Source organism: Bombina bombina, chromosome 2 (assembly GCF_027579735.1).
Source record: "Bombina bombina isolate aBomBom1 chromosome 2, aBomBom1.pri, whole genome shotgun sequence".
Taxonomy (NCBI): domain Eukaryota; kingdom Metazoa; phylum Chordata; class Amphibia; order Anura; family Bombinatoridae; genus Bombina; species Bombina bombina.
Window position 1 is genome coordinate 942,860,043 of NC_069500.1, and position 24,683 is coordinate 942,884,725.

General features: G+C 39.3%; 1 protein-coding gene across 2 annotated transcripts in view; it reads left to right on the top strand.

Moving 5' to 3' along the window:
- Window positions 1-24,683, top strand: part of HERC3 (HECT and RLD domain containing E3 ubiquitin protein ligase 3) — a 299,938-nt gene that overhangs the window by 143,643 nt on the left and 131,612 nt on the right. For both annotated transcript variants that reach the window (XM_053703420.1, XM_053703421.1), the window contains exons 5-8: window positions 19,739-19,960; window positions 20,674-20,765; window positions 20,876-21,006; window positions 21,919-22,079. In XM_053703420.1, coding sequence (XP_053559395.1) covers window positions 19,739-19,960; window positions 20,674-20,765; window positions 20,876-21,006; window positions 21,919-22,079 — 606 coding nt within the window. The remainder of the gene's footprint in view (window positions 1-19,738; window positions 19,961-20,673; window positions 20,766-20,875; window positions 21,007-21,918; window positions 22,080-24,683) is intronic.

Consider the following 24,683-nt stretch of genomic DNA (forward strand, 5'->3'; position numbering starts at 1 on the left):
GAAAAGCTTATCTGTGTTCAGGTAATCTTCTTAGACCTGCTATATCATTGGCTGATGTTGCTGCAGCTTCAACTTTTTGGTTGGAAACTTTAGTGCAACAAGTAACAGATCATGATTCTCATGATATTATTATTCTTCTTCAGCATGCTAATAATTTTATCTGTGATGCCATTTTTGATATTATCAGAGTTGATGTCAGGTTTATGTCTCTAGCTATTTTAGCTAGAAGAGCTTTATGGCTTAAGACTTGGAATGCTGATATGGCTTCTAAATCAACTCTACTTTCCATTTCTTTCCAGGGTAATAAATTATTTGGTTCTCAGTTGGATTCTATTATCTCAACTGTTACTGGTGGGAAAGGAACTTTTTTACCACAGGATAAAAAATCTAAGGGTAAAAACAGGGCTAATAATCGTTTTCGTTCCTTTCGTTTCAACAAAGAACAAAAGCCTAATCCTTCATCCTCAGGAGCAGTTTCAGTTTGGAAACCATCTCCAGTCTGGAATAAATCCAAGCCAGCTAGAAAGGCAAAGCCTGCTTCTAAGTCCACATGAAGGTGCGGCCCTCATTCCAGCTCAGCTGGTAGGGGGCAGGTTACGTTTTTTCAAAGAAATTTTGGATCAATTCTGTTCACAATCTTTGGATTCAGAACATTGTTTCAGAAGGGTACAGAATTGGTTTCAAGATGAGACCTCCTGCAAAGAGATTTTTTCTTTCCCGTGTCCCAGTAAATCCAGTAAAAGCTCAAGCATTTCTGAATTGTGTTTCAGATCTAGAGTTGACTGGAGTAATTATGCCAGTTCCGGAACAGGGGATGGGGTTTTATTCAAATCTCTTCATTGTACCAAAGAAGGAGAATTCCTTCAGACCAGTTCTAGATCTAAAAATATTGAATCGTTATGTAAGGATACCAACGTTCAAGATGGTAACTATAAGGACTATCTTGCCTTTTGTTCAGCAAGGGCATTATATGTCCACAATAGATTTACAGGATGCATATCTGCATATTCCGATTCATCCAGATCATTATCAGTTCCTGAGATTCTCTTTTCTGGACAAGCATTACCAGTTTGTGGCTCTGCCGTTTGGCCTAGCTACAGCTCCAAGAATTTTTACAAAGGTTCTCGGTGCCCTTCTGTCTGTAATCAGAGAACAGGGTATTGTGGTATTTCCTTATTTGGACGATATCTTGGTACTTGCTCAGTCTTCACATTTAGCAGAATCTCATACGAATCGACTTGTGTTGTTTCTTCAAGATCATGGTTGGAGGATCAATTTACCAAAAAGTTCATTGATTCCTCAGACAAGGGTAACCTTTCTGGGTTTCCAGATATATTCAGTGTCCATGACTCTGTCTTTAACAGACAAGAGACGTCTAAAATTGATTTCAGCTTGTCGAAACCTTCAGTCACAATCATTCCCTTTGGTAGCCTTATGCATGGAAATTCTAGGTCTTATGACTGCTGCATCGGACGCGATCCTCTTTGCTCGTTTTCACATGCGACCTCTTCAGCTCTGTATGCTGAATCAATGGTGCAAGGATTACACAAAGATATCTCAGTTAATATCTTTAAAACCGATTGTTCGACACTCTCTAACGTGGTGGACAGATCACCATCGTTTAATTCAGGGGGCTTCTTTTGTGCTTCCGACCTGGACTGTAATTTCAACAGATGCAAGTCTCACAGGTTGGGGAGCTGTGTGGGGATCTCTGACGGCACAAGGAGTTTGGGAATCTCAGGAGGTGAGATTACTGATCAATATTTTGGAACTCCGTGCAATTTTCAGAGCTCTTCAGTTTTGGCCTCTTCTGAAGAGAGAATCGTTCATTTGTTTTCAGACAGACAATGTCACAACTGTGGCATACATCAATCATCAAGGAGGGACTCACAGTCCTCTGGCTATGAAAGAAGTATCTCGAATTTTGGTTTGGGCGGAATCCAGCTCCTGTCTAATCTCTGCGGTTCATATCCCAGGTATAGACAATTGGGAAGCGGATTATCTCAGTCGCCAAACGTTGCATCCGGGCGAATGGTCTCTTCACCCAGAGGTATTTCTTCAGATTGTTCAAATGTGGGAACTTCCAGAAATAGATCTGATGGCGTCCCATCTAAACAAGAAACTTCCCAGGTATCTGTCCAGATCCCGGGATCCTCAGGCGGAGGCAGTGGATGCATTATCACTTCCTTGGAAGTATCATCCTGCCTATATCTTTCCGCCTCTAGTTCTTCTTCCAAGAGTAATCTCCAAGATTCTGAAGGAATGCTTGTTTGTTCTGCTGGTAGCTCCGGCATGGCCTCACAGGTTTTGGTATGCGGATCTTGTCCGGATAGCCTCTTGCCAACCGTGGACTCTTCCGTTAAGACCAGACCTTCTGTCTCAAGGTCCTTTTTTCCATCAGGATCTGAAATCCTTAAATTTAAAGGTATGGAGATTGAACGCTTGATTCTTGGTCAAAGAGGTTTCTCTGACTCTGTAATTAATACTATGTTACAGGCTCGTAAATCTGTATCTAGAGAGATATATTATAGAGTCTGGAAGACTTATATTTCTTGGTGTCTTTCTCATAATTTTTCTTGGCATTCTTTTAGAATACCGAGAATTTTACAGTTTCTTCAGGATGGTTTAGATAAGGGTTTGTCCGCAAGTTCCTTGAAAGGACAAATCTCTGCTCTTTCTGTTCTTTTTCACAGAAAGATTGCTATTCTTCCTGATATTCATTGTTTTGTACAAGCTTTGGTTCGTATAAAACCTGTCATTAAGTCAATTTCTCCTCCTTGGAGTTTGAATTTGGTTCTGGGAGCTCTTCAAGCTCCTCCGTTTGAACCTATGCATTCATTGGACATTAAATTACTTTCTTGGAAAGTTTTGTTCCTTTTGGCCATCTCTTCTGCCAGAAGAGTTTCTGAATTATCTGCTCTTTCTTGTGAGTCTCCTTTTCTGATTTTTCATCAGGATAAGGCGGTGTTGCGAACTTTTTTTGAATTTTTACCTAAAGTTGTGAATTCCAACAACATTAGTAGAGAAATTGTGGTTCCTTCATTATGTCCTAATCCTAAGAATTCTAAGGAGAACTCGTTGCATTCTTTGGATGTTGTTAGAGCTTTGAAATATTATGTTGAAGCTACTAAATCTTTCCGAAAGACTTCTAGTCTATTTGTTATCTTTTCCGGTTCTAGAAAAGGCCAGAAAGCTTCTGCCATTTCTTTGGCTTCTTGGTTGAAATCTTTAATTCATCTTGCCTATGTTGAGTCGGGTAAAACTCCGCCTCAGAGGATTACAGCTCATTCTACTAGGTCAGTTTCTACTTCCTGGGCGTTTAGGAATGAAGCTTCGGTTGATCAGATTTGCAAAGCAGCGACTTGGTCCTCTTTGCATACTTTTACTAAATTCTACCATTTTGATGTATTTTCTTCTTCTGAAGCAGTTTTTGGTAGAAAAGTACTTCAGGCAGCGGTTTCAGTTTGAATCTTCTGCTTATGTTTTTCATTAACTTTATTTTGGGTGTGGATTATTTTCAGCAGGAATTGGCTGTCTTTATTTTATCCCTCCCTCTCTAGTGACTCTTGTGTGGAAAGATCCACATCTTGGGTAATCATTATCCCATACGTCACTAGCTCATGGACTCTTGCTAATTACATGAAAGAAAACATAATTTATGTAAGAACTTACCTGATAAATTCATTTCTTTCATATTAGCAAGAGTCCATGAGGCCCGCCCTTTTTTTGTGGTGGTTATGATTTTGTATAAAGCACAATTATTCCAATTCCTTATTTTATATGCTTTCGCACTTTTTTATCACCCCACTTCTTGGCTATTCGTTAAACTGAATTGTGGGTGTGGTGAGGGGTGTATTTATAGGCATTTTGAGGTTTGGGAAACTTTGCCCCTCCTGGTAGGAATGTATATCCCATACATCACTAGCTCATGGACTCTTGCTAATATGAAAGAAATGAATTTATCAGGTAAGTTCTTACATAAATTATGTTTTTCTCTTTTCAAGACTAACAAGCCCACAATTCCCTGACTTAAAATACAAGGAAAAAGAGCAAAATAAATAAAGTATGTTGTTTTTACTATGTATAATTAAAGGGACACTGAACCCAAATTTTTTCTTTCGTGATTCAGATAGAGCGTGCAATTTTAAGCAACTTTCTAATTTACTCCTATTATCAAGTTTTCCTCATTCTCTTGCTATCTTTATTTGAAATGCAAGAATGTAAGTTTAGATGTCAGCCCATTTTTGGTGAACAACCTGGGTTGTTCTGGCTGATTGGTGGATAAATTCACCCACCAGAGTTCTTAACCAAAAAATAGCTTAGATGCCTTCTTTTTCAAATAAAGATAGCAAGAGAACGAATAAAAAATGACAAAAGGAGTAAATTAGAAAGTTACTTAAAATTGCATGCTCTATCTGAATCACGAAAGAAAAAAAAATTGGGTTCAGTGTCCCTTTAACCCCTTAACGACCAAGGACGTGCCAAGCACGTCCTCCATTGGAGGTCACTTAACGACCACGGACGTGCCTGGCACGTCCTCTGGGGTTTGAAGCTCTAGAAGCGATCCTGATAGCTTCCAGCAGTTTCTAAGGTATTGCAGTGATGCCTCAATATTGAGGCATCACTGCAATACCTTTTTTGGCACACCGATGCAGAGAGGGCCACTCTGTGGCCCTCTCTGCATCGGCCAGCAATGGTGCCGATCATTGGTGGGTGGCACATCGCTGGCAATCTTCCAGCCAGCAGTCGGAAAAGATCGCAGGGAACGTGCGCGCGTGTGTGCACGTGCGCACCCGCAGTCTGGGCTATCAAATTCAAAGTGGAGGGACAGGATGGTGGGTGGGAGAGGAGGAGGAAAATAATAATTTTTGAAAAATAGATCTAGGAGGGAGAGGGGGGAGTGTATGTAAGGGGGCAGCTACACTACATTTAGCCACCAATAAGCAAATGTAACCTAGGTTCTGAACCCAAAATGGGCCGGCTCCTAAACTTTACATTCCTGCTTTTTACATAAAGATACCAAGAGAATAAAGAAAAATTGATAATAGGAGTAAATTAGAAAGTTGCTTAAAATTGCTTGCTCTATTCGAATCATTAAAGAAAAAAATTGGGTTTAGTATCCCTTTAAGGACAAATTACTTTTAATGTGCTTTGTCCTTTAAAATTAAACCAAGAGGCTCCACATAGCATTGTTCTGTATATGTCAATAAGAAAAGACTAAGCATACACCTCACAAATTGATGAATCACAGCACACAGTGCTAAACTTGTGGGCTAAAATTCACAACAACCAACTTGCTCAGCATGGTTTCAGCTTTTTTCAATGGATTAAAATATGCAACGCGTTTCTCAGCCCACAATCTTTTGCTGTTTCATAAGGCGTATGTCATTAAAACTGGAGCAAGTAGTACTAGTAAGGAGTAAAAACAAAGACAAAAAAGGATCCAAGTGTAGTATAAAATGTAATCATATTTGATATTTGTCTATAAAAATACCCTCATAAAAATGAGATCACGAAAACCTTAAACATTTTTCTCTTATGAGCGTGACAGTCTGAACAATATCAGTCAAATACGCCACTGGTAAGAGAAGTCCTCTGCTGCCGTATTCTTCACCATTTTGCAATCAGTGTACTAAAGGACTTCTGTTTCAGTGGTGGTGGTGGCAAAATTACTTTTCCTTACGCACAAACTCCTCAGCACCCTCTGTGTGTTACCTACAGGAGAGCTGAGAGCGTGTAGCGACCTCAAACAGTGGGCGTGGCCTGATGTTTTCGTAAAGCTACTCCCTCCATAAGGCGAGACAAACGCACGCCGTACCCTGTACGGCAGTGGTCGTTAAGTCCTTAAAGACCAGTGTCTCTGCCCTTAAAGGGACACTGAACCCAATTTTTTTCTTTCGTGATTCAGACAGAGCATGCAATTTTAAGCAACTTTCTAATTTACTCCTATTATCAATTTTTCTTCGTTCTCTTTATTTGAAAAAGAAGGCATCTAAGGTTTTTTTGGTTCAGTACTCTGGAAAGCACTTTTTTATTGGTGGATGAATTTATCCACCAATCAGCAAGAACAACCCAGGTTGTTCACCAAAAATGGGCCGGGATATAAACTTACATTCTTGCATTTCAAATAAAGATACCAAGAGAATGAAGAAAATTTGATAATAGGAGTAAATTAAAAAGTTGCTTAAAATTTCATGCTCTTTCTGAATCCCAAAAGAAAAAATGTGGGTTCAGTGTCCCTTTAAGGACCTCTCTGCTACGATCTCGCTAAAAGTAGCGAGATTGCGCTATTTCTGCATGCCCCATGAGTGGGGCAGTGCAGAAATAGTCTTGCAACGGGCGTCGGTGGTGCCGATCGTTAGTGGCGTGGGAGGGTTAGGAGGGAGGCGTGTGGCTGGCCCATTGCTGGAGGAGAGCGGGTGGGACCGCTGCGCTGCAGAATTATTTTTTTGAGAGTGGGAGGGAGAAGGAGGCAGGGTAAAGGAGGGAGAGGGGATCCGAGTGGATGGGGGGGGATCAGAGGGTAGGGAAAAGTTCTTGGAGGGAGAGGTGGGTAAATGAGGAAGGGGGAGTTGGTTACATACCTGGCCTTAAGGATGAGTGTGTGCTCAAGATAAAAGTGCACAATGCCTCCTAAGAGGTATATTTATTTCCTTAAAGGGACACTGAACCCAAATTTTTTCTTTTGCTATTCAGATAGAGCATGACATTTTAAGCAACTTTCTAATTTACTCCTATTATCAAATTTTCTTTATTCTCTTGGTATCTTTATTTGAAATGCAAGAATGTAAGTTTAGATGCCGGCCCATTTTTGGTGAACAACCTGGGTTGTCCTTGCTGATTGGTGGATAAATTCATCTACCAATAAATAAGTGCTGTCCAGAGTTCTGAATCAAGTGAAAAGCTTAGATGCCTTCTTTTTCAAGTAAAGATAGGAAGAGAATGAAAAAAATTTGAAAATAGGAGTAAATTAGAAAGTTGCTTAAAATTGCATGCTCTATCTGAATCACGAAAGAAAAAAATTGGGTTCAGTGTCCCTTTAAACATTTTGGCCCGTGTACACAGGCTTTAACACTAGTTACAAATTATGTGTATTCTCAATATTCTATTTTGCACTAATTGCATGTTTTAAAAATGTACGGCCAGATTACGAGTTTTGCGTTAGGAGCTATGTGGTGCTAACAAGCAGTTTTTTCTCACCGCTCACTTACCTGCAGCCAATAGGATTGAACTTCAATCCTATTGGCTGATTGGATCAGCCAATAGGATTGAGCTTGCATTCTATTGGCTGATTGGAACAGCCAATAGAATGCCAGCTCAATCCTATTGGCTGATCCAATCAGCCAATATGATTTTTTTTCTACCTTAATTCCGATTGGCTGATAGAATTCTATCAGCCAATCGGAATCTAAGGGACGTCACTTAAAGAGATATTCATTACGAAGAAGCCGTTGTTTGAAGAGGATGCTCCGGTCGGATGTCTTGAAGATTGACCTGCTCCGCACCGGAAGGATGTAGAAGATGCCGTCTGGATGAAGACTTCTGCCCGTCTGGAGGACCACTTCTGCCGACTTTGTTGAGGACATCTTGCCGCTTTCATGAAGACTTCTCCCGGTAAGTGAATCTTTGGGGGTTAGTGTTAGGGTGTATTGGGTGGGTTTATTTTTTAGATTAGTGGTTTAGGCTGCAAAAGAGTTAAATGCCCTTTTAAGGGCAATGCCCATCCAAATGCCCTTTTCAGGGCAATGGGGAGCTTAGGTTTTTTTTAGTTAGCTTTTTATTTAGGGAGGTTGGTTGTGTGGGTGGTGGGTTTTACTGTTGGGGGGGTTGTTTGTATTTTTTTTTTTACAGGTAAAAGAGCTGATTACTTTGGGGCAATGCCCCGCAAAAGGCCCTTTTAAGGGCTATTGATAGTTTAGTTTAGGCTAGGGTTTTTTTTTTAATTTGGGGGGGCTTTTTTATTTTGATAGGGTTATTAGATTAGGTGTAATTAGTTTAAAGATCTGTAATTTGTTTATTTTTTGTAATTTTGTGTTTTAGCTAATTTAATTTAATTTATTTAATTTATTTAATTTAGTTAATTTATTTAATTGTAGTGTTAGGTGTTAGTGTAACATAGGTTAGGTTTTATTTTACAGGTATATTTGTCTTTATTTTAGCTAGGTAGTTATTAAATAGTTAATAACTATTTAATAACTATTCTACCTAGTTAAAATAAATACAAACTTGCCTGTAAAATAAAAATAAACCCTAAGCTAGATACAATGTAACTATTAGTTATATTGTAGCTAGCTTAGGGTTTATTTTATAGGTAAGTATTTAGTTTTAAATAGGAATTATTTAGTTAAAGGGACAGTCAACACCAGCATTTTTGTTGTTTAAAAAGATAGATAATCCCTTTATTACCCATTCCCCAATTTTGCAAAACCAACACTGTTATATTAATACACTTTTTACTTATGTGACTAACTTGTATCTAAGAATCTTCTGACCGCCCCTAATCACATGACTTTTATTATTATCTATTGACTTGCATTTTAGCCAATTAGTGCAGTGTCTGCCACTAGCCACAAGCGTGATTACAATGCTATCTATATGGCCTACATGAGCTTGCTCTCCCCTGCTGTGAAAAGTAAATAAAATAGAGGCGGCCTTCAAGGGCTTAGAAATTCATATGTGCCTTCCTAGGTTTGCTTTCAACTAGAATACCAAGAGAGCAAAGCAAAATTGTTGATAAAAGTAAATTGGAAAGTTGTTTAAAATTACATGCCCTATTTGAAAAATGAAATTTTTTTTTTTTTTTTTACTTTACTGTTCCTTTAATGATAATAATTTTATTTAGATTTATTTAAATTATATTTCAATTAGGGGGGGTTAGGGTTAGACTTAGGTTTAGGGGTTAATAAATTTAATATAGTGGCGGCGACGTTGGGGCGGAAGATTAGGGGTTAATATATATAATGTAGGTGGAGTCGATGTTAGGGGCGGCAGATTAAGGGTTAATAATATTTAGTGTTTGCGAGGCAGGAGTGCGGCGGTTTAGGGGTTAATAAGTTTATTATAGTGGTGGCGATGTTCGGAGCGGCAAATTAGGGGTTAATTTTATTTAAGTGTTTGCGATGCGGGAGGGCCTCGGTTTAGGGGTTAATAGGTAGTTTATGGGTGTTAGTGTACTTTTTAGCACTTAGTTATGAGTTTTATGCTACGGCGTTGTAGTGTAAAACTCATAACTACTGACTTTAGAATGCGTTTGGAATCTTGGAGGTAGAGGGTGTACCGCTCACTATTTGGCCTTCCAGGACAGACTCGTAATACCGACGCTATGGAAGTCCCATAGAAAAAATGGTTTACGAAGTTTGCGTAAGCCGTTTTGCGGTAAGGCCAAAGAAGTGTGCAGTGCCCCTAAACCTGCAAGACTCGTAATAGCAACGGTAGGGAAAAAGCAGCGTTAGGACCTGTTAACGCTGCTTTTTCAGCTTAAGGCAAAACTTGTAATCTAGCCGATAGTTTGACAAAAATAAAAGGGTTAAAGGCAGTGGCGGGATTCAGAAATTTTAGCAACAAATTCTCTATAATATAAAAGGTTAGGAAATTTGCGCTGGAATGTTAGAGCCTTTACACTTTCAGCCTCACTGGTTTAACTCCTTAATAACAGTTGCCTATATCAAATTACAAAACTGTCGCATGCCTTGATTGAAATAAGCCTAAAGGAGCAATTTCTCATATAATGTATGCTGCCGGTATAGCAAGAAATTGGAAACATGCTAAGGGAAAAACAGTTTTACACTATACTATCCATTTAACCCTTTCCTTGCTAAGCGTTTTTTCACCCCAGTGCTGAGCCAATTTTGAGCTTTTTTGCTACCTAGCTTTAAACCCTATTGTAATTCAAATTTTAGTGAGTGACCCACACAAATTCTATATTGTTTTTTTCAACAGGCAGATTCACAATAAACAATTATTACATTTATAATTTATGGCATGTGTGATAGCTGCAACGAAAACTGTAAAAAAAAGAAAGTATAATTTTTTCTTAGATTTCAGTAAATAATGCTGAAAATGGCCCAGTAACCACTGCTGTTACTGTGATCACCTTACTAAATTGTCATCATGGGTAGCCACATCTGAAATAGGGACCCATACGGGTTATAATATACATTAGAGAGGCCCCATTGTTCAGAACAGAAAATTGTATGGTGTTTGCTGTTACCACAGTGATCACTTGCCTATACAGACAAAATTAATATACCGTATTTCCTTCTTAATATAAGGAGAGTCCATGACTTCATTACTTACTGTTGGGAAATACTATACCTGGCTACCAGGAAGAGGCAAAGACACCCGAGCCAAAGGCTTAAATACCTCCCCCACTTCCCCTATCCCCCAGTCATTCTTTGCCTTTTGTCACAGGAGGATGGCAGAGAAGTGTCAGAAGTTTCAGAGTTTTTCCTTAGGAGGGGTATCTGCCCTTTGATATGTGACTGTAGTTTTAAGTAGTCTTGTCAGCCTCTCAGTGAGAGCATTGATAAAAGTTAGTCTGGAGATGCAGGGAGAGTCTTTCTGCGAACCCATCCAGACTGCCTGCTAACAGCTCCTTAAGCAATCAGTGTTGACGAGTTTCACTGCCTGCTTTTTCTTCACTCAAGTCCATGTCAGGAGCGATTCTACAAGACTGTCACACTTGAGAGGCTGTATTTCTGTTCCACAGCGTGGATTTTGGTAAGATCGTTTAATTTTTTACATATGTTGAAAACACTAGAAGACAGGGTCACAGTGTGACTTCTTTCATCTTAATAGAATCATGGGTTAATATCTCCTGAGGGAGGTTAATCAACAGTGGGGATTAATCAAATGTGATTCTTTGATTTTATGCTGCTTTATGTGTGAGATTTCATTGGGCTCATAGACTGTTTGTTAGGTGGCTGGAACACACAGGTTTTACCTTTCACTTTGAACGCTTTCACTTTGAGTGCCCCAGCCATTGGGAGTATTAAGGTGCCATTTTTGTGAGAAATAAAAAGATTGTTTTTATTCTGTGTCCTACTGTCATTAGCGCAAGCTATGGAGGATTCTGATATTCTTGAGGGTACTCCCTCTATTCCAAATGGTAACACCTGTTTATATTGTGAGGAGGCCTTGGTATGTCCACCCTCTCAACTATGTTCCATATGCATCAACAAAGTCATTATGTCTAAGAAGGTTAACCCCTTTAGTACCACTGAACCATCCACCTCTGAGGACTCGCCGTCCTGTGAGGTGCATACCCATCAGTCAACTCCCTCCTCACATGCAGCTTCCCGTAGCACGCCTGATCCTCCATCTGGAGGGAGCCTTTTACCATCAGACTTTACAGTGCAGTTAAAAACGGCTGTGTGTGGGGCTCTTAGTGCTTTACCCTGCCCTGCCAAGCGCAAGTGAAAGGTTAAACATAGCTCTCCTATCCAGGGATCATCAAGTGGTTTACTGGATTTATCTGTTTTTCTATTATCTAAGGATGGGTCACACTCTGAGTCATCAGAGGGTGAACTTTCTGGATCGAAGTCTGCTACCTCTAGGCCTCCTGTTGCAGAGGTACCAGCCTTTAGATTTAAGATTGAACACTTACGTTTTCTTCTAAAGGAGGTTCTGTCTACATTAGAGGTTCCAGGGGCCAAGCTGCCTGATGAACCCTTGATTCTTAAGTTAGACAGAGTTTATGAGTACAGGGTAGTGCCGTTAACTTTTCCTGTACCTGTAAAAATGGCGAACATTATAAAGAACGAGTGGGATAGAATTGGATCTTCCTTTAAAAAATTAATCCCGGTCCCAGACATTTGGAGTTGTGGGGTTCCCTCCCTAAGGTGGATTGTGCCATGTACACACTGGCTAAACATACTACTATCCCACTTGAGGATAGTGTGTCCTTCAGAGAGCCGATGGATAAAAAGATGGAAAGTTTTCTCAGAAAAATGTTTCAGCATACGGGATACTTGTTTGCAGCGGCTGTTGCCTCGGTTGCTGGAGCTGCGGCCTACTGGTGCGACGACTTAGTGGATTTGATCTAGGTGGAGGTTCCCCTCTACGTTATCCAAGAAAGAATTAAGGCCTTGAGAATTGCTAATTCTTTTATCTGGGATGCAAACATGCAGACCATTCGCCTAAATGCTAAGATTTCTATTTTTTCAGTGCAGACCCGTCGGGCGCTTTGGCTGAAATCTTCATCTGCGGATATGACTTCTAAGTCTAGACTCCTTTCCCTTCCTTTTAAGGGAATATTTTTATTTGGTCCAGGCCTGGACTCCATTATCTCCACGGTTACAGGGGGCAAGGGTGCCTTTCTACTGCAGGATAAAAAGAACAAGTCTAAGGGACAAGGCTCTAATTTTCGTTCCTTTCATTCTGAGAAATCCCAACGTCAAAAGTTCTCCTCTAAGCCAGAGCAAGCCAAGAGTACTTGGAAGCCGGCTCAATCCTGGAATAAATCAAAGCAGAGCAAGAAGCCTGCCGAGACAAAGTCGGCATGAAGGGGCGCCCCACGATCCGGTGCTGGATCGTGAAGGGGGGGGCAGACTGTCGCTGTTTTCAGACGCTTGGCTCAGGGACGTGCAGGATCCATGATTTCTCCTTTCAAGCCTGTCTTTAAAGCCAGAAAAGACAGAAGCCTTTCTGGGGTGCGTGCGGGATCTGTCCTCCCTAGGGGTCATTGTCCCGGATACTATTCCAACTTGTTAGTGGTTCCAAAGAAGGAGGAGGGAACTTTCCGCAGTTTATTGCGTTTCCGTTTGGTCTAGGAACTGCTCCAAGAATCTTTACGGAGGTTCTAGGGGCTCTTCTGGCTGTTGCCAGAACCCGGGGTATAGCAGTAGCTCCCTACTTGGATGATATTCTGGTACAAGCACCATCTTTTTGCCTGGCGGAGGACCATTCGGTATCTCTTCTCTCTCTTCTTCGATCTCATGGAAGATAAACTTAGAAAAGTGTTCTCTGATTCCATGCACCAGGGTAGAATTCCTGGGTACTATAATAGACTCCATATCCATGAGGATATTTCTAACAGACCGGAGACATTGCAATCTAGCTTCGGCATGTCTTGCCTTCCGGACCTACTTAAGGCTATCTGTGGCTCAGTGTATGAAGGTAATTGGTCTCATGGTGTCCAGCATGGACATAATTCCCTTTGCCAGGTTCCGTCTCAGACCATTACAGCTGTGCATGCTGAGGCAGTGGAATGGCGATCATTCTGATCTGTCTCAACAAATTTCCCTGAACATCCGGTCGAGAGAATCGCTCTCCTGGTGGCTCTGTCCAGATCATCTGTCCTGAGGGACATCCTTTCTAAGACCATCCTGGGACATTGTGACTACTGACTGGAGTCTATTAAGATGGGGAGCTGTTTGGTGTGCCAGGAAGGCACAGGGCCTTTTGTCTCGGAAGGAACGCTCCCTCCCGATCAACATTCTGGAACTTCGAGCAATCTTCAATGCTCTGAAGGCTTGGCCTCTTCTGGGTTCGTCCCAGTTTATCAGATTCCAATCAGACAATATAACCTCGGTGGCTTACATCAACCATCAGGGGGGAACGAGAAGCTCCCTAGCAATGAGGGAAGTATCTCGGATACTGGAGTGGGGGGAGGCCCACTGCTGTTCGCTGTCAGCGATCCACATTCCGGGAGTGGACAACTGGGAAGCGGATTTTGTCAGCAGACAATCCTTTCATCCGGGGGAATGGTCTCTCCACACCGAAGTGTTTGCGGAGATATGCTACAGGTAGGGGACGCCGGAGATTGACAAGCTACCCAGATATGGGTCGAGGTCCAGGGATCCTCAGGCGGACCTAATAGATGCATTAGCAGTGCCTTGGAGGTTCAATCTAATCTACTTTTTCCCACCGTTACCACTCTTTCCTCGTGTAGTGGCCCGCATCAAGCAGAAACAGGCATCAGTGATACTGATTGCTCCATCGTGGCCGCGAAGGACGTGGTTCGCGGATCTGGTGGGGTTATCATCTTCTCCTCCATGGAAGTTACCTTGTCGCAAGGATCTGCTGGAACAAGGTCCCTTTGTTCATCAAAATCTAGATTCTCTAAGGCTGACTGCGTGGAGATTAAACGCTTAGTCCTAGCCAAGAGAGGTGTTTCTGAGAGAGTAATTGATACTCATTCAAGCTCGTAAGCCGGTTACTCGTCGCATCTATCGTAAGATGTGGAGAACCTATTTATTCTGATGTGAAGAGCGTGGATTCCCCTGGCATAGAGTTAGGGTTGCCAGGATCCTATTGTTTCTCCAGGATGGACTGGAGAAGGGTCTTTCTGCCAGTTCCCGGAGGGAACAGATTTCGGCCCTGTCTGTTTTACTGCACAAGAGACTCTCAGAGTTTCCAGATGTACAGTCTTTTGTTAGGGCTCTGATTAGAATTAGGCCTGTGTTCAGATCTAAGGCTTCTCCCTGTAGTCTGAATCTTGTTCATAAGTTTTTGTAGCGGGCTCCGTTTGAGCCTATGCATGAAATTGACATTAAGCTGTTATACTGGAAGGTTATTTTTCTACTGGCTATTGCTTCTGTGCGCAGAGTATCTGACATTGCTGCCTTGCAATGTGATCCTCCTTATCTGGTGTTCCATTCCGATAAGGCTGTCCTACGTAATAAGTTAGGGTTTCTTCCTAAGGTCGTATTAGACTGCAACATCAATCAAGAGATTGTGGTTCCTTCCTTGTGTCCTAATCCTTGCGTTTGCTTCATCATTTCGATGTGGTTCGAGTCTTGAAGTTCTATCTTCAGGCTACTAAGGATTTTAGACAAACTCCTTCCTTGTTTGTTGCCTATTCTGTGAAGCGTAAGGGGCAAGGGTCTCTGCGACTTACTTGTCCTTTTGGTTAAGGAGTGTTATCCGCTTAGCTTATGAGACAGCGGGACATAAGCCTCCTCCGAGAATTACGGCTCATTCTACTAGAGCTGAGGCTTCCTCTTGGGCCTTTAAGAACGAGGCCTCTATGGATCAGATTTTTAAGGCGGCTACCTGGTCCTCCTTACACACTTTTTCTAAATTTGACAAGTTTGATGTTTTTGCTTCTGCTGAAGCAGCCTTCGGGAGACAGGTTTTGCAGACTGTCGTGCCCTCAGATTAGGGTCCGCCTCTCTTTTCTTGTTCCTCCCCTTATCATTGTGTACTCTAGAGAGCTTGGGTATAAGTTTCCCAACACTAAGGAATAAAGCCGTGGACTCTCCTTATATTAAGAAGGAAAACATAAATTATGCTTACCAGTTAATTTCATTTCCTTCTGTATAAGGAGAGTCTACGGCCCCTGCCCGTGTTCTCCGATGGGCGGCCCACTAAATTATATTTTTCTTCTGGCACCTTTTATACCCTGATATTTCTCCTACTGTTCCTTGTTCCCTCGGTAGAATAACTGGGGGATAGGGGAAGTGGGAGAGGTATTTAAGCCTTTGGCTGGGGTGTCTTTTCCTCCTTTTGGTGGCCAGGTTCAGTATTTCCCAACAGTAAGGAATGAAGCCGTGGACTCTCCTTATATAGAAGGAAATTTAATTATCTGTGAAGAATAATTTATGGGTTTTTGTTTTGAGAGAGGGACTTATTGCATATATACTAAGCCATTCCCAAGCAAACCCATGTGTTTTTTATACCTAATTTTTAAAAGATCTTTTTGTGCGGCACTGCAGGGGATTCTCTTTCAAATGAGGGGTCTGGAGGTTTGTAGCTGCTATGGGAGCTGAGATCGATTGGTTTCAAGAGCCTCCCCCACCCAGCTCCCTTGCAGCTACAGTGCACCTGGTTCTGCCCCCATTGTATGCACTTGGTGACGTCACTGGCATTCCCATGAAGCCTGGGAGTGCCGCCCACTAGACCACCAACGATCCCCGGCCTGTAGTGAGAGGGATTGCTGAAAACAGCGTTTGAGAAGGGCTCATCATGCGCCTACAGGTAGTGGTTTAGGAAGATGGCATCACCCAACCACTGGTTCTTGAGAACATAGGAAATTTTAGGAATAGGTTTGTAAGAACTGGTGAGAGTCGGCTGAATCCCTCCACTGATTAAAGGTCTAGTCAATTAACGTCTAATCTTACACAACAAGCAGTTATGAGTAGCAGGTTCACACTCTCTCAATTTCACACATTTTACAGCCACATCCTTCCAATTTAGATGTAGATAAATGCAAAATTGACGTAGGTTGTTTTAAGACAAAAAAACTTAAAGCCACGCTATTTTTTAAATTATTATTAATTCTAAAGCAGGTTCTGTTTAGAATGTTTTACATATTATTATAGAGTGTTTGTATGGGCCACACTTCCATCATCATCTTGAAAACTGACAAAAACAAATTCATCTGAGTTAGTAGTGAGTTGCCAGCTACAACACATCTGAGATTGAATTCCCAGGATGGCAGCAGTGCGTTAAATTGGGGGGACAAGGTGACACGCATGGGAGCATAAATGTATGAGGTGGTCTAAGGATAAACTTTAGTTTGTTTTTTACTTATGTCAGTACCTTATAATTTGATGGACAATTATCTTTTGTTACATTTCTATTGTGTAAAGTGATTTGTCAGGTAGAAGTTAACAAATTATACCATTATATATCAGTGAGGACTTATGACAATACAAACACATTGTACAACAGTTTCCATGGTTACTAAGCATTGAGTTACTTCACATTAGTGCACCAGCCTATCCAAAAATCTGCATTTCTATCTATCAATCTCATATTCCTACTTTTTACTCCAGAACCTCATAACCTATAAAATTATGTGGTAAATTTATTGTAAAGGGGGAAAATATAGAAAACTCCCTCAGATCTTCAGGGTAGGTGGCCGCTGTATACTTGCTTGCCCATCTCAAGTATGAAGAATCTTCTTAATGTCCATGTTTTCGCCACAGTAATATATACGCAAGAAGAAATGAAAGCAGAATACACGATAGTGTAGTATTTAATAAAAATGTGTTGCTGCTACAAGTAGGATGTATTTCACTAGATTTAACCTCATGAACGTATTAAGTATATCAAGCACATTGAATAGGAAATCAGTTCACAGTGGTCTGTAAGTCATTCATCCAATACTATGCAGCTTATATAGTTCAGTCTAAGGGCCAAGATGATCTAATATGACTTGCAGTTAAACTCTGTGCTTCTGTGTATACTGATATGTCCTAATGCATTTCAAAGGGTTAAATATCCTTCATCGCTTTTCTAGTAAACATTTGTCTTTCATGTCTCTAACTCTTTATTTGCTGCTGAGACATTTTCACATCTTTGTGCTAAAGCAGTTTTTTGCTGTTTGGTCCTCGTATTTTCACATACATTTTAACTTTTTTTTCTTTCTTTTTTCTTTCTTTTTTTTCTTCTTTTTTTTCTTCTTTTTTTTCTTCTTTTTTTTCTTCTTTTTTTTCTTCTTTTTTTTCTTCTTTTTTTTCTTCTTTTTTTTCTTCTTTTTTTTCTTCTTTTTTTTCTTCTTTTTTTTCTTCTTTTTTTTTCTCTGTGAGGCACCCACACAAATTATACCTCCTTTTTTTCAGCACACCAAACATTTTTAGAATTTTTTTTTAGTTTGCAGAAGTATCAAAATATGGGCAAGTGCCACCTTTTTCTATGGCATACATAGTAAATAGTACTAGAGTAATAATTTCCTAAATATTTCAAACCCGCATTAGTTCACCAAAATCTTGGTTTTCTCTGCATCTTATCACATCACCTCAGAGAAGGTAAAAAATACAAAATAACTATCGTAAACCAAAAACAACAATAGTACAATCAGTAGAACTATAGCGCAACGAATTATCCATAGTTCTATAACTCGATTGATGCAAATGAATTGGCTGCAAAAACAGCCTCCCTTTTTGGTGATTGACCTTTAAAGCTTTGTTTACACAGCTAAAAAAAAATCCCCAAAATTGTAAAACCAAAAGAGCTTGTTCTCTTCCTTGCAAGAACTATATGCTGCAGCAATACGCTCTCTGCATTTACCATTGCAGACTACGGCTAGTGTGCAATGCTGCCTCCTGCTTGCACGCAGCGCATTTGCGTGCGAGAAGGGCTGTCAATCTCTCCAGTCGGAAAAGTCCTGAGGAATGTACATACACCATATAACACTGGCAAAGTGGTTTAAGAAATAGAGGTCTCATGACCTCTGCTTCTTAAATATCAGGTACAGGTCTGCAAATGTAAACCTGCAGCCAATGGCGCTCTGACTCCTTGATAAATGGGGCTCTGTGAATTATTTGTATTCCCTTTCCATTTTTGATTACCTGTTTCCTGTATAAAAATCTTTTAGTGAAATGTATGTATATATGTATGTGTCTCTATATAGTGTGTTTATGTAAATGTATGTATGCATTTAGGATGCAAACATTGATTGAATGTTACGGCTGATTATTTTTTTTTTTTTTAAATCTAACTTTATTTTATACCAAGTTGTGCACAAAATAAACAGTACAGCAATAGATTGGTGATAACATATACTAGTCAAATGAACACACCATTACAAGTAAGCTGATGGTTCCATAAAGTAATACAAATTCACAGTAAGACATTACTTTCTCATCAAGCCCCATCTTAAATGTTTGTTACAGGATCCTAGCAACTATCTCTGAGATACCTGTGAATAAATTGGATAATTTTTTAACGTTCATATATTTTTAACCAACAAAAAAAGGGAATAAAAGAAAAGGAAAAAAAACAAAAACGTTTACAATAAGACTACAAAAATAACATAAAGAAAATGTAACTGGTATATGCCACATCCTTCTAGTTAGCTCTCAAGTGTATATAAATAATGAGGCAACTATGGAGTGTATCATAATGGCAGAATTATTTTAACCTAAAAGAGAGTAAAGAGTGAAACATTACTTCGATAAATAAAATCCTGCCCATGCACTGATGGAATTGCAAAATGTGTTATGTGAGAGCCTGGGAGCCACAGCATTGTCCACGGTGCATTTTAGCTGGACCACCCAATTCTCCATATTGAATAATTAGTGTATAACTAGTAAGAACATTTTAGTACATTGATCGTCTGCTTGCTGTTTTCCTCTTCAGATAACAGATGGTGCCAGGCACATAACATAAGTATACTTGTGTTATCCATACCAAGGGCACATATCTAGCCAATGTACTGGCCATTGGGAGGTTTTTACACTATATATTTTTGTTTTGCTAAATAGTATTTTGAAAGTTTGCCCATGGGTTCCTTGCATGGGAAGAAAAACCCTCCAGTTGGCTCCTCATGAAAATGTCTTTAACAGTTATACAAAACAAGACGTCACCATTATAAATGCTTCTTTCTTATACATTTAGTTTCTAAGAGAGAGAAACGCCTGGGCAGTGTTCTCCATAGAACATCTTGCCAGGTGGATGGCATTATCATGTAACCGGGTGGGGGCAGACTAATTCTTTGTAAATTTCTATTATTTATAAAAGTTAATTAAAGGGACATGAAATTATTTAAATTATTTTATGATAATTTGTGCAGCAACCATATTTTTAAAATAAAAGAAAAAAAGGTAAAAAATAAATGTTCACTGGATTTAATGTTCTGTAACTGGTATAACTAGTGATTAGAAACACATTAAGGGGAAACCACTTTATAGAAGAAACTGTCTGTATAGTGAAACCAGAGAGCACGAAATGCATTGCATGTTAGGCATTTCATTTAAGAGGAATTAGGAGGCAAACGCCAGTCTCTATAGATTTATTTAGCATTGTTTCCTTTTTGAAATTGTATGTATCATTCTAATTTTGTTTTTTCTAGATGGTCAAATATTTACATGGGGACAGAATCACTTTGGCCAACTAGGACTGGGAAAAAGCTTTAATTCCCAGTCAAGCCCGCAACGTGTGAAGTCCTTGGATGGTATCCCCCTGGCGCAGGTCGCTGCAGGAGGCTCACACAGCTTTGCCCTGTCTCTATCCGGGGCGGTATTTGGATGGGGGAAGAACAGCGCGGGGCAGCTAGGGTTAAACGATGAACAAGGTACAAAAAATACCCATAAGGGGTTGCTATGTGATTATTTTAATGTGAAGCTGAAATGGCGTATTGAGCAAGTGAGTTAATTTAACCAGGACGGCAGCCAAGGGATTAATTTGTTTTATGTTTTTAATTAAGGGATAATGTAAAATTAATAGCAATAACAGATTCATGCTTCGCTTCCAGTTCATCATGTGTCATCTAATTGTTTGTATTTTTCATTTAACTTTTAAGTAAAATACAAAATGACTTTAGTACTTGGTCCTAAAGTTAGGCTTGTGCAGTACATAAGTGTATTTAAAATCGCATATGATTTACTGTCATCGTCCTGCATATCCTTTTGGGGGTAAAAAGTACTGCGCAGGGGAGCAGGCCCAAGGACTGCAGTAAAGATAACTCTCTGGGTTTTATTAAGGCAACACTGTAAAATACAAAACAAAAATGACACACTGAAAGTGTGCATAATAGGCAGGAAGACATGCATATCCCTTTAATTGTCTATCACATGGGCCAAGTCTGCCAATCGGCAGCTTCAGCAGTTGCTTTTTATCTTCTTTTTTTATATTGTATTTTTGTTGTAATGTTTAATTTGAAATTATTTTACCATTAATATCAGTGTGGGACTCGGAATCTAGCTGGAGAGTCTCTGTTTTTAATGGAACCATCAAGACAGTCTGTTTTGCCTAAATTCTTTTCCCAGAGTATTTTTGTTTCTGCAGTTCGAGAGTCACCATGTCACGTAAAACCGTTACGCACCCAGAAGGTAGTATATATCAGCTGTGGAGAAGAGCACACTGCCATCCTAACAAAGGTATTTATTTAAGCAGCCATATGTCAGCTCCTTTTTTCACCTGTTCTTTATACATTTAATAGAGTAGGCAATGTGACATTCTTTTTATCATTTTTTGGTGTTGCTTGTAGCCTGGAGGCATTTTTACATTTGGAGCTGGGGGCTGCGGACAGTTGGGGCATGATTCTTTAAATAATGAGATAAATCCTCGCCGCGTGTTGGAGCTGATGGGAAGTGAAGTCTCTCAGATTGCATGTGGCAGGTAAGCTCCTTGGCAGAGTACACAATAGCAGAGTTTCTTTGCACAGTTGCTGTGCAAGATCTACTGGATCAAATAGAATTGTGTGATTTAGCAGTTATAGCCAATGACAGTCTGCTTAGCCACTAATTTAAATTCTATGTAGAATAATTCACTTAATCTTAGCATATAAACATATTGTGCTTAAGCACAGATAGCTAACATATCACTAAGTCATTTTTATTAAGTCTCTGGTGCTCAGGTAGTGATATACTCAAATGCTGACCTTGTGCATAAATTGTTTATAGATGTTCAACGCACATAAACAAACAATTTCCCTTGAGAACTTGCTCCAAAAAGCTTGCGGTTGTCTATAGGTTTGTTTGGGAAAAGCCAGACATGAATAAATGCCTATAGAAGGGTTTATTTGTAAGAGCTTTATGTTGTTGCGTGATTTCATTGAGCTTTATAGGTACATCAGGGGATTGTTGACTGTTAAAGTGAACTTTTTAGCTAGTCTATGATTCTGCTGTATGAGAACAGTGACGTCAAAGCTGATCATTGTTATTTGTATACTCAAGTAGTTTAGTTTTGCGTTGCAAGATTAATATGTGGTGTAAATACATCAGCTGACTCCACTGTTACATCTGTGTGATGTTGGTCATTGTTGCAGGGCAGCTGCAGTTTTTGGATTAATAGGTTATAAAACACTACTTTATAGCTTGCACGTTTTTTTTTTTGTTTCAATCGAATACACTGTAATTAGTAATAATATATAGGTTTTTGGCTAAATTATACAAAAGGAAGTAGGTTTATGTATGGAATCCTGAACATACTTTACACATTTTGTTTTTCTTTTTGCTGACCAATGTACTTATGTACAAATATCCCTTTAGTAACCATACTGATGGATTTTCCTTTCTCTCTCGTTACCAGACAGCATACCCTTGCTTTTGTGCCTTCTACAGGAGTTCTCTATGCATTCGGTTGTGGAGATCAAGGCCAACTGGGGACTGGTCATACCAACCATATCAAGTGCCCTGTTGTAGTCAAAGGGAAGTGGGCCGCACATTCTGGGCAGATCCCATCTACATCAGGTTTGTTATATTTCAGACAACCGTACATGGAACTAAGTACTGTGCTCATGTCATTGCAGTGTTTTCACCAAGGTTTGCTTCTCTATTTGAGCATTATCTTTAGATGTCCCTTTAACATCATCACCATCATTTTCTAATTATCAGCAATGAACTTAAAGGGACAGTCAACACCAGAATTTTTGTTATTTAAAAAGAAAGATAATCCCTTTATTACCCATTTCCCAGTTTTGCATAACCAACGCTTATAGAAATACACTTTTTACCTCTGTGATTACCTTGTATCTAAGCCTCTTCAAACTGCCCCCTTATTTTAGTTCTTTTGACAGACTTGCATTTTAGCCAATCAGTGCTCACTCCAGGGTAACTTCACGTGCATAAGCTCAATGTTATCTATACGAAACACATGAACTAATGCCCTCTAGTGGTCAAAATGGATTCAGATTAGAGGCAGTCTTCAAGGTCTCATGAAAGTTTTTTTTGGACTTGACTGTCCCTTTTAATGTATATATCCAGACTGGCCAAGCATAAATTGTACATTTTAAGTTTTAATTGCGTTGGGGGACATTTTAGTAACTGCAGATTTTTTTTTTAAATTTATTTAAAGGGAAAGGAAAGGTAAAATTAAACCTGCACGATTAAGATTAATCTTAAGACTTTTAAATTCACTTCTATTATCTTGTTGTTCTTTGTTGAGAAACAATATGGAAATATCCTATACTACAGAGAACTAGCTGATAATTGGTGGCTACTAACATTTGTCTCTTGTCATTGGCTCGCCAGATGGTTTCTTCTAGCTCCCAGTAGTGCATTGCTGCTCTACATGGAGAAGATAATCCTAGGCGCCAAATGCAGGCTAAGGTATACAAGAATTTATTACGACAGGAGTACAGGGTATTAAAATATAAAATACAATAATAAAATACAATGTGTTAAAAGTTAGTAGATATGGATCCACGCTAGTACAAATGTGATAAAAAACAGGTTTGAATAAAAAATATACTGTAACAGTATGACAATATATACAGTTCAATTCTTGAAAGACAGCTATGTCAAGGTATGTTATAAAGTGAGACAGTGCAATGCTCCAGAGTGCTAAAATTTGTGTTTAAAATAGCAATCAAATGAAAATCAATATCAATCAATAAAATCAAATAAAATAGTTTTCAGTGGATGTGGAAAAAGTGTTTAGAACAAAAACAAAAAGCAAAAATAGAATGCAAAAATGAAGTGGTGGTAAGTATAAATATTGATCCAAAAAAAGAAAGAAAGAAAGTCACAGCACAAGTCCAAAATGAATCCGCTGGGGTGCTTCTAAAGATGTGTATCCAAATGGTGCTAGTGTATTGCGGGTGTCCAATTGATGTGTAAAAACCAAATAAAAACCAAAAAATAAATAAAAATAATAGTCAATGGTGTCCAAAAAATGTCAATAAATGTCAGTGAATCTCCCTCTATGGGGGTGTTGCCAGCCTGGATAGGCTGGTTTAGGTGAAGAAAGGGGGCACAGTAAAAAACAGTGCACAGAAAAAGTAAAAATATAAATATAAAAATGTAAGAGAACAAAAAACCTGTGAAGAGAAAAATAAAATACAATGTGTAGAAAGTTCACAATATGTTCTTCCAATTAGAATAAGGCTTACCAGTGCTGTCTACGCGTTTCGGCCTTCTCTAGGCCTTTATCAAGTCTTGGGCGCTGGGGTATCTTTGTATTGTCATTGCTGCTCTACACCTGACCAAGACAGTTGAATCCCTTTGCAGATGTTAAACACATAGCTATATGCAGCATGGTGGATTTGATTTAAATTGCATTTTAAATCACTAACAGTAAGACTCGATTTAAATTAATTTAAATCATGGTTTTCTACATAAAGGTTTCATTTTTAGAATAATGTTTCAGATTATTTTTCCAGTTATATTAGAAAAATACTGATTTAGTTATATACCATTAGCAATACATAGATCATTAAAATTATTGGGAGGTGAACTATCTCCAATTTAATAGTTTCATATTTGATAAACTTTTCATCTGTACTTTATTGGAAGATGAGAAAAAAATAAGATTCCCTTAATCATAACAACTTAAATAACTTTATTTAACTAAAACAATAACATTATATTTAGTGTTTAATGCTTGCCCCTCTCTCCTCACACTTAGGTCTATTCCACTCCAAACAATCTTCTATTCATTTAGCTTCTTGAAACTTAAGACTCTGTGTACATAGTTTTGCAGGGGAGCAATGGCATTATGGGGACAGTAGACTCAAAATTAAACTTTAATGATTCAGATAGAACATGCAATGTTAAACAGCTTTACTCCTCTAATTTGCTTTGTTCTTTCGGTATCCCTTGTTGAAAAGCATATATAGGTAGGCTCAGGAGCAATGCACAACTTTGAGCTAGATGCTTGTCACCCAATGTGTTCACCTAGCTCCCAGTAGAGCTTTGCTCTCCTTCAACAAAGGATACAAAGAAAGTGAAGCAATTTTGATAAAAGAAGTAAATCTGAGAATTGTATGCCCTGTCTGAATCATGAAATAAAAATTGTGGGTTTATGTCCCTTTAAGGTCTATTTCTTGACTCTATGTTTTTTTTAAAACATTTTGC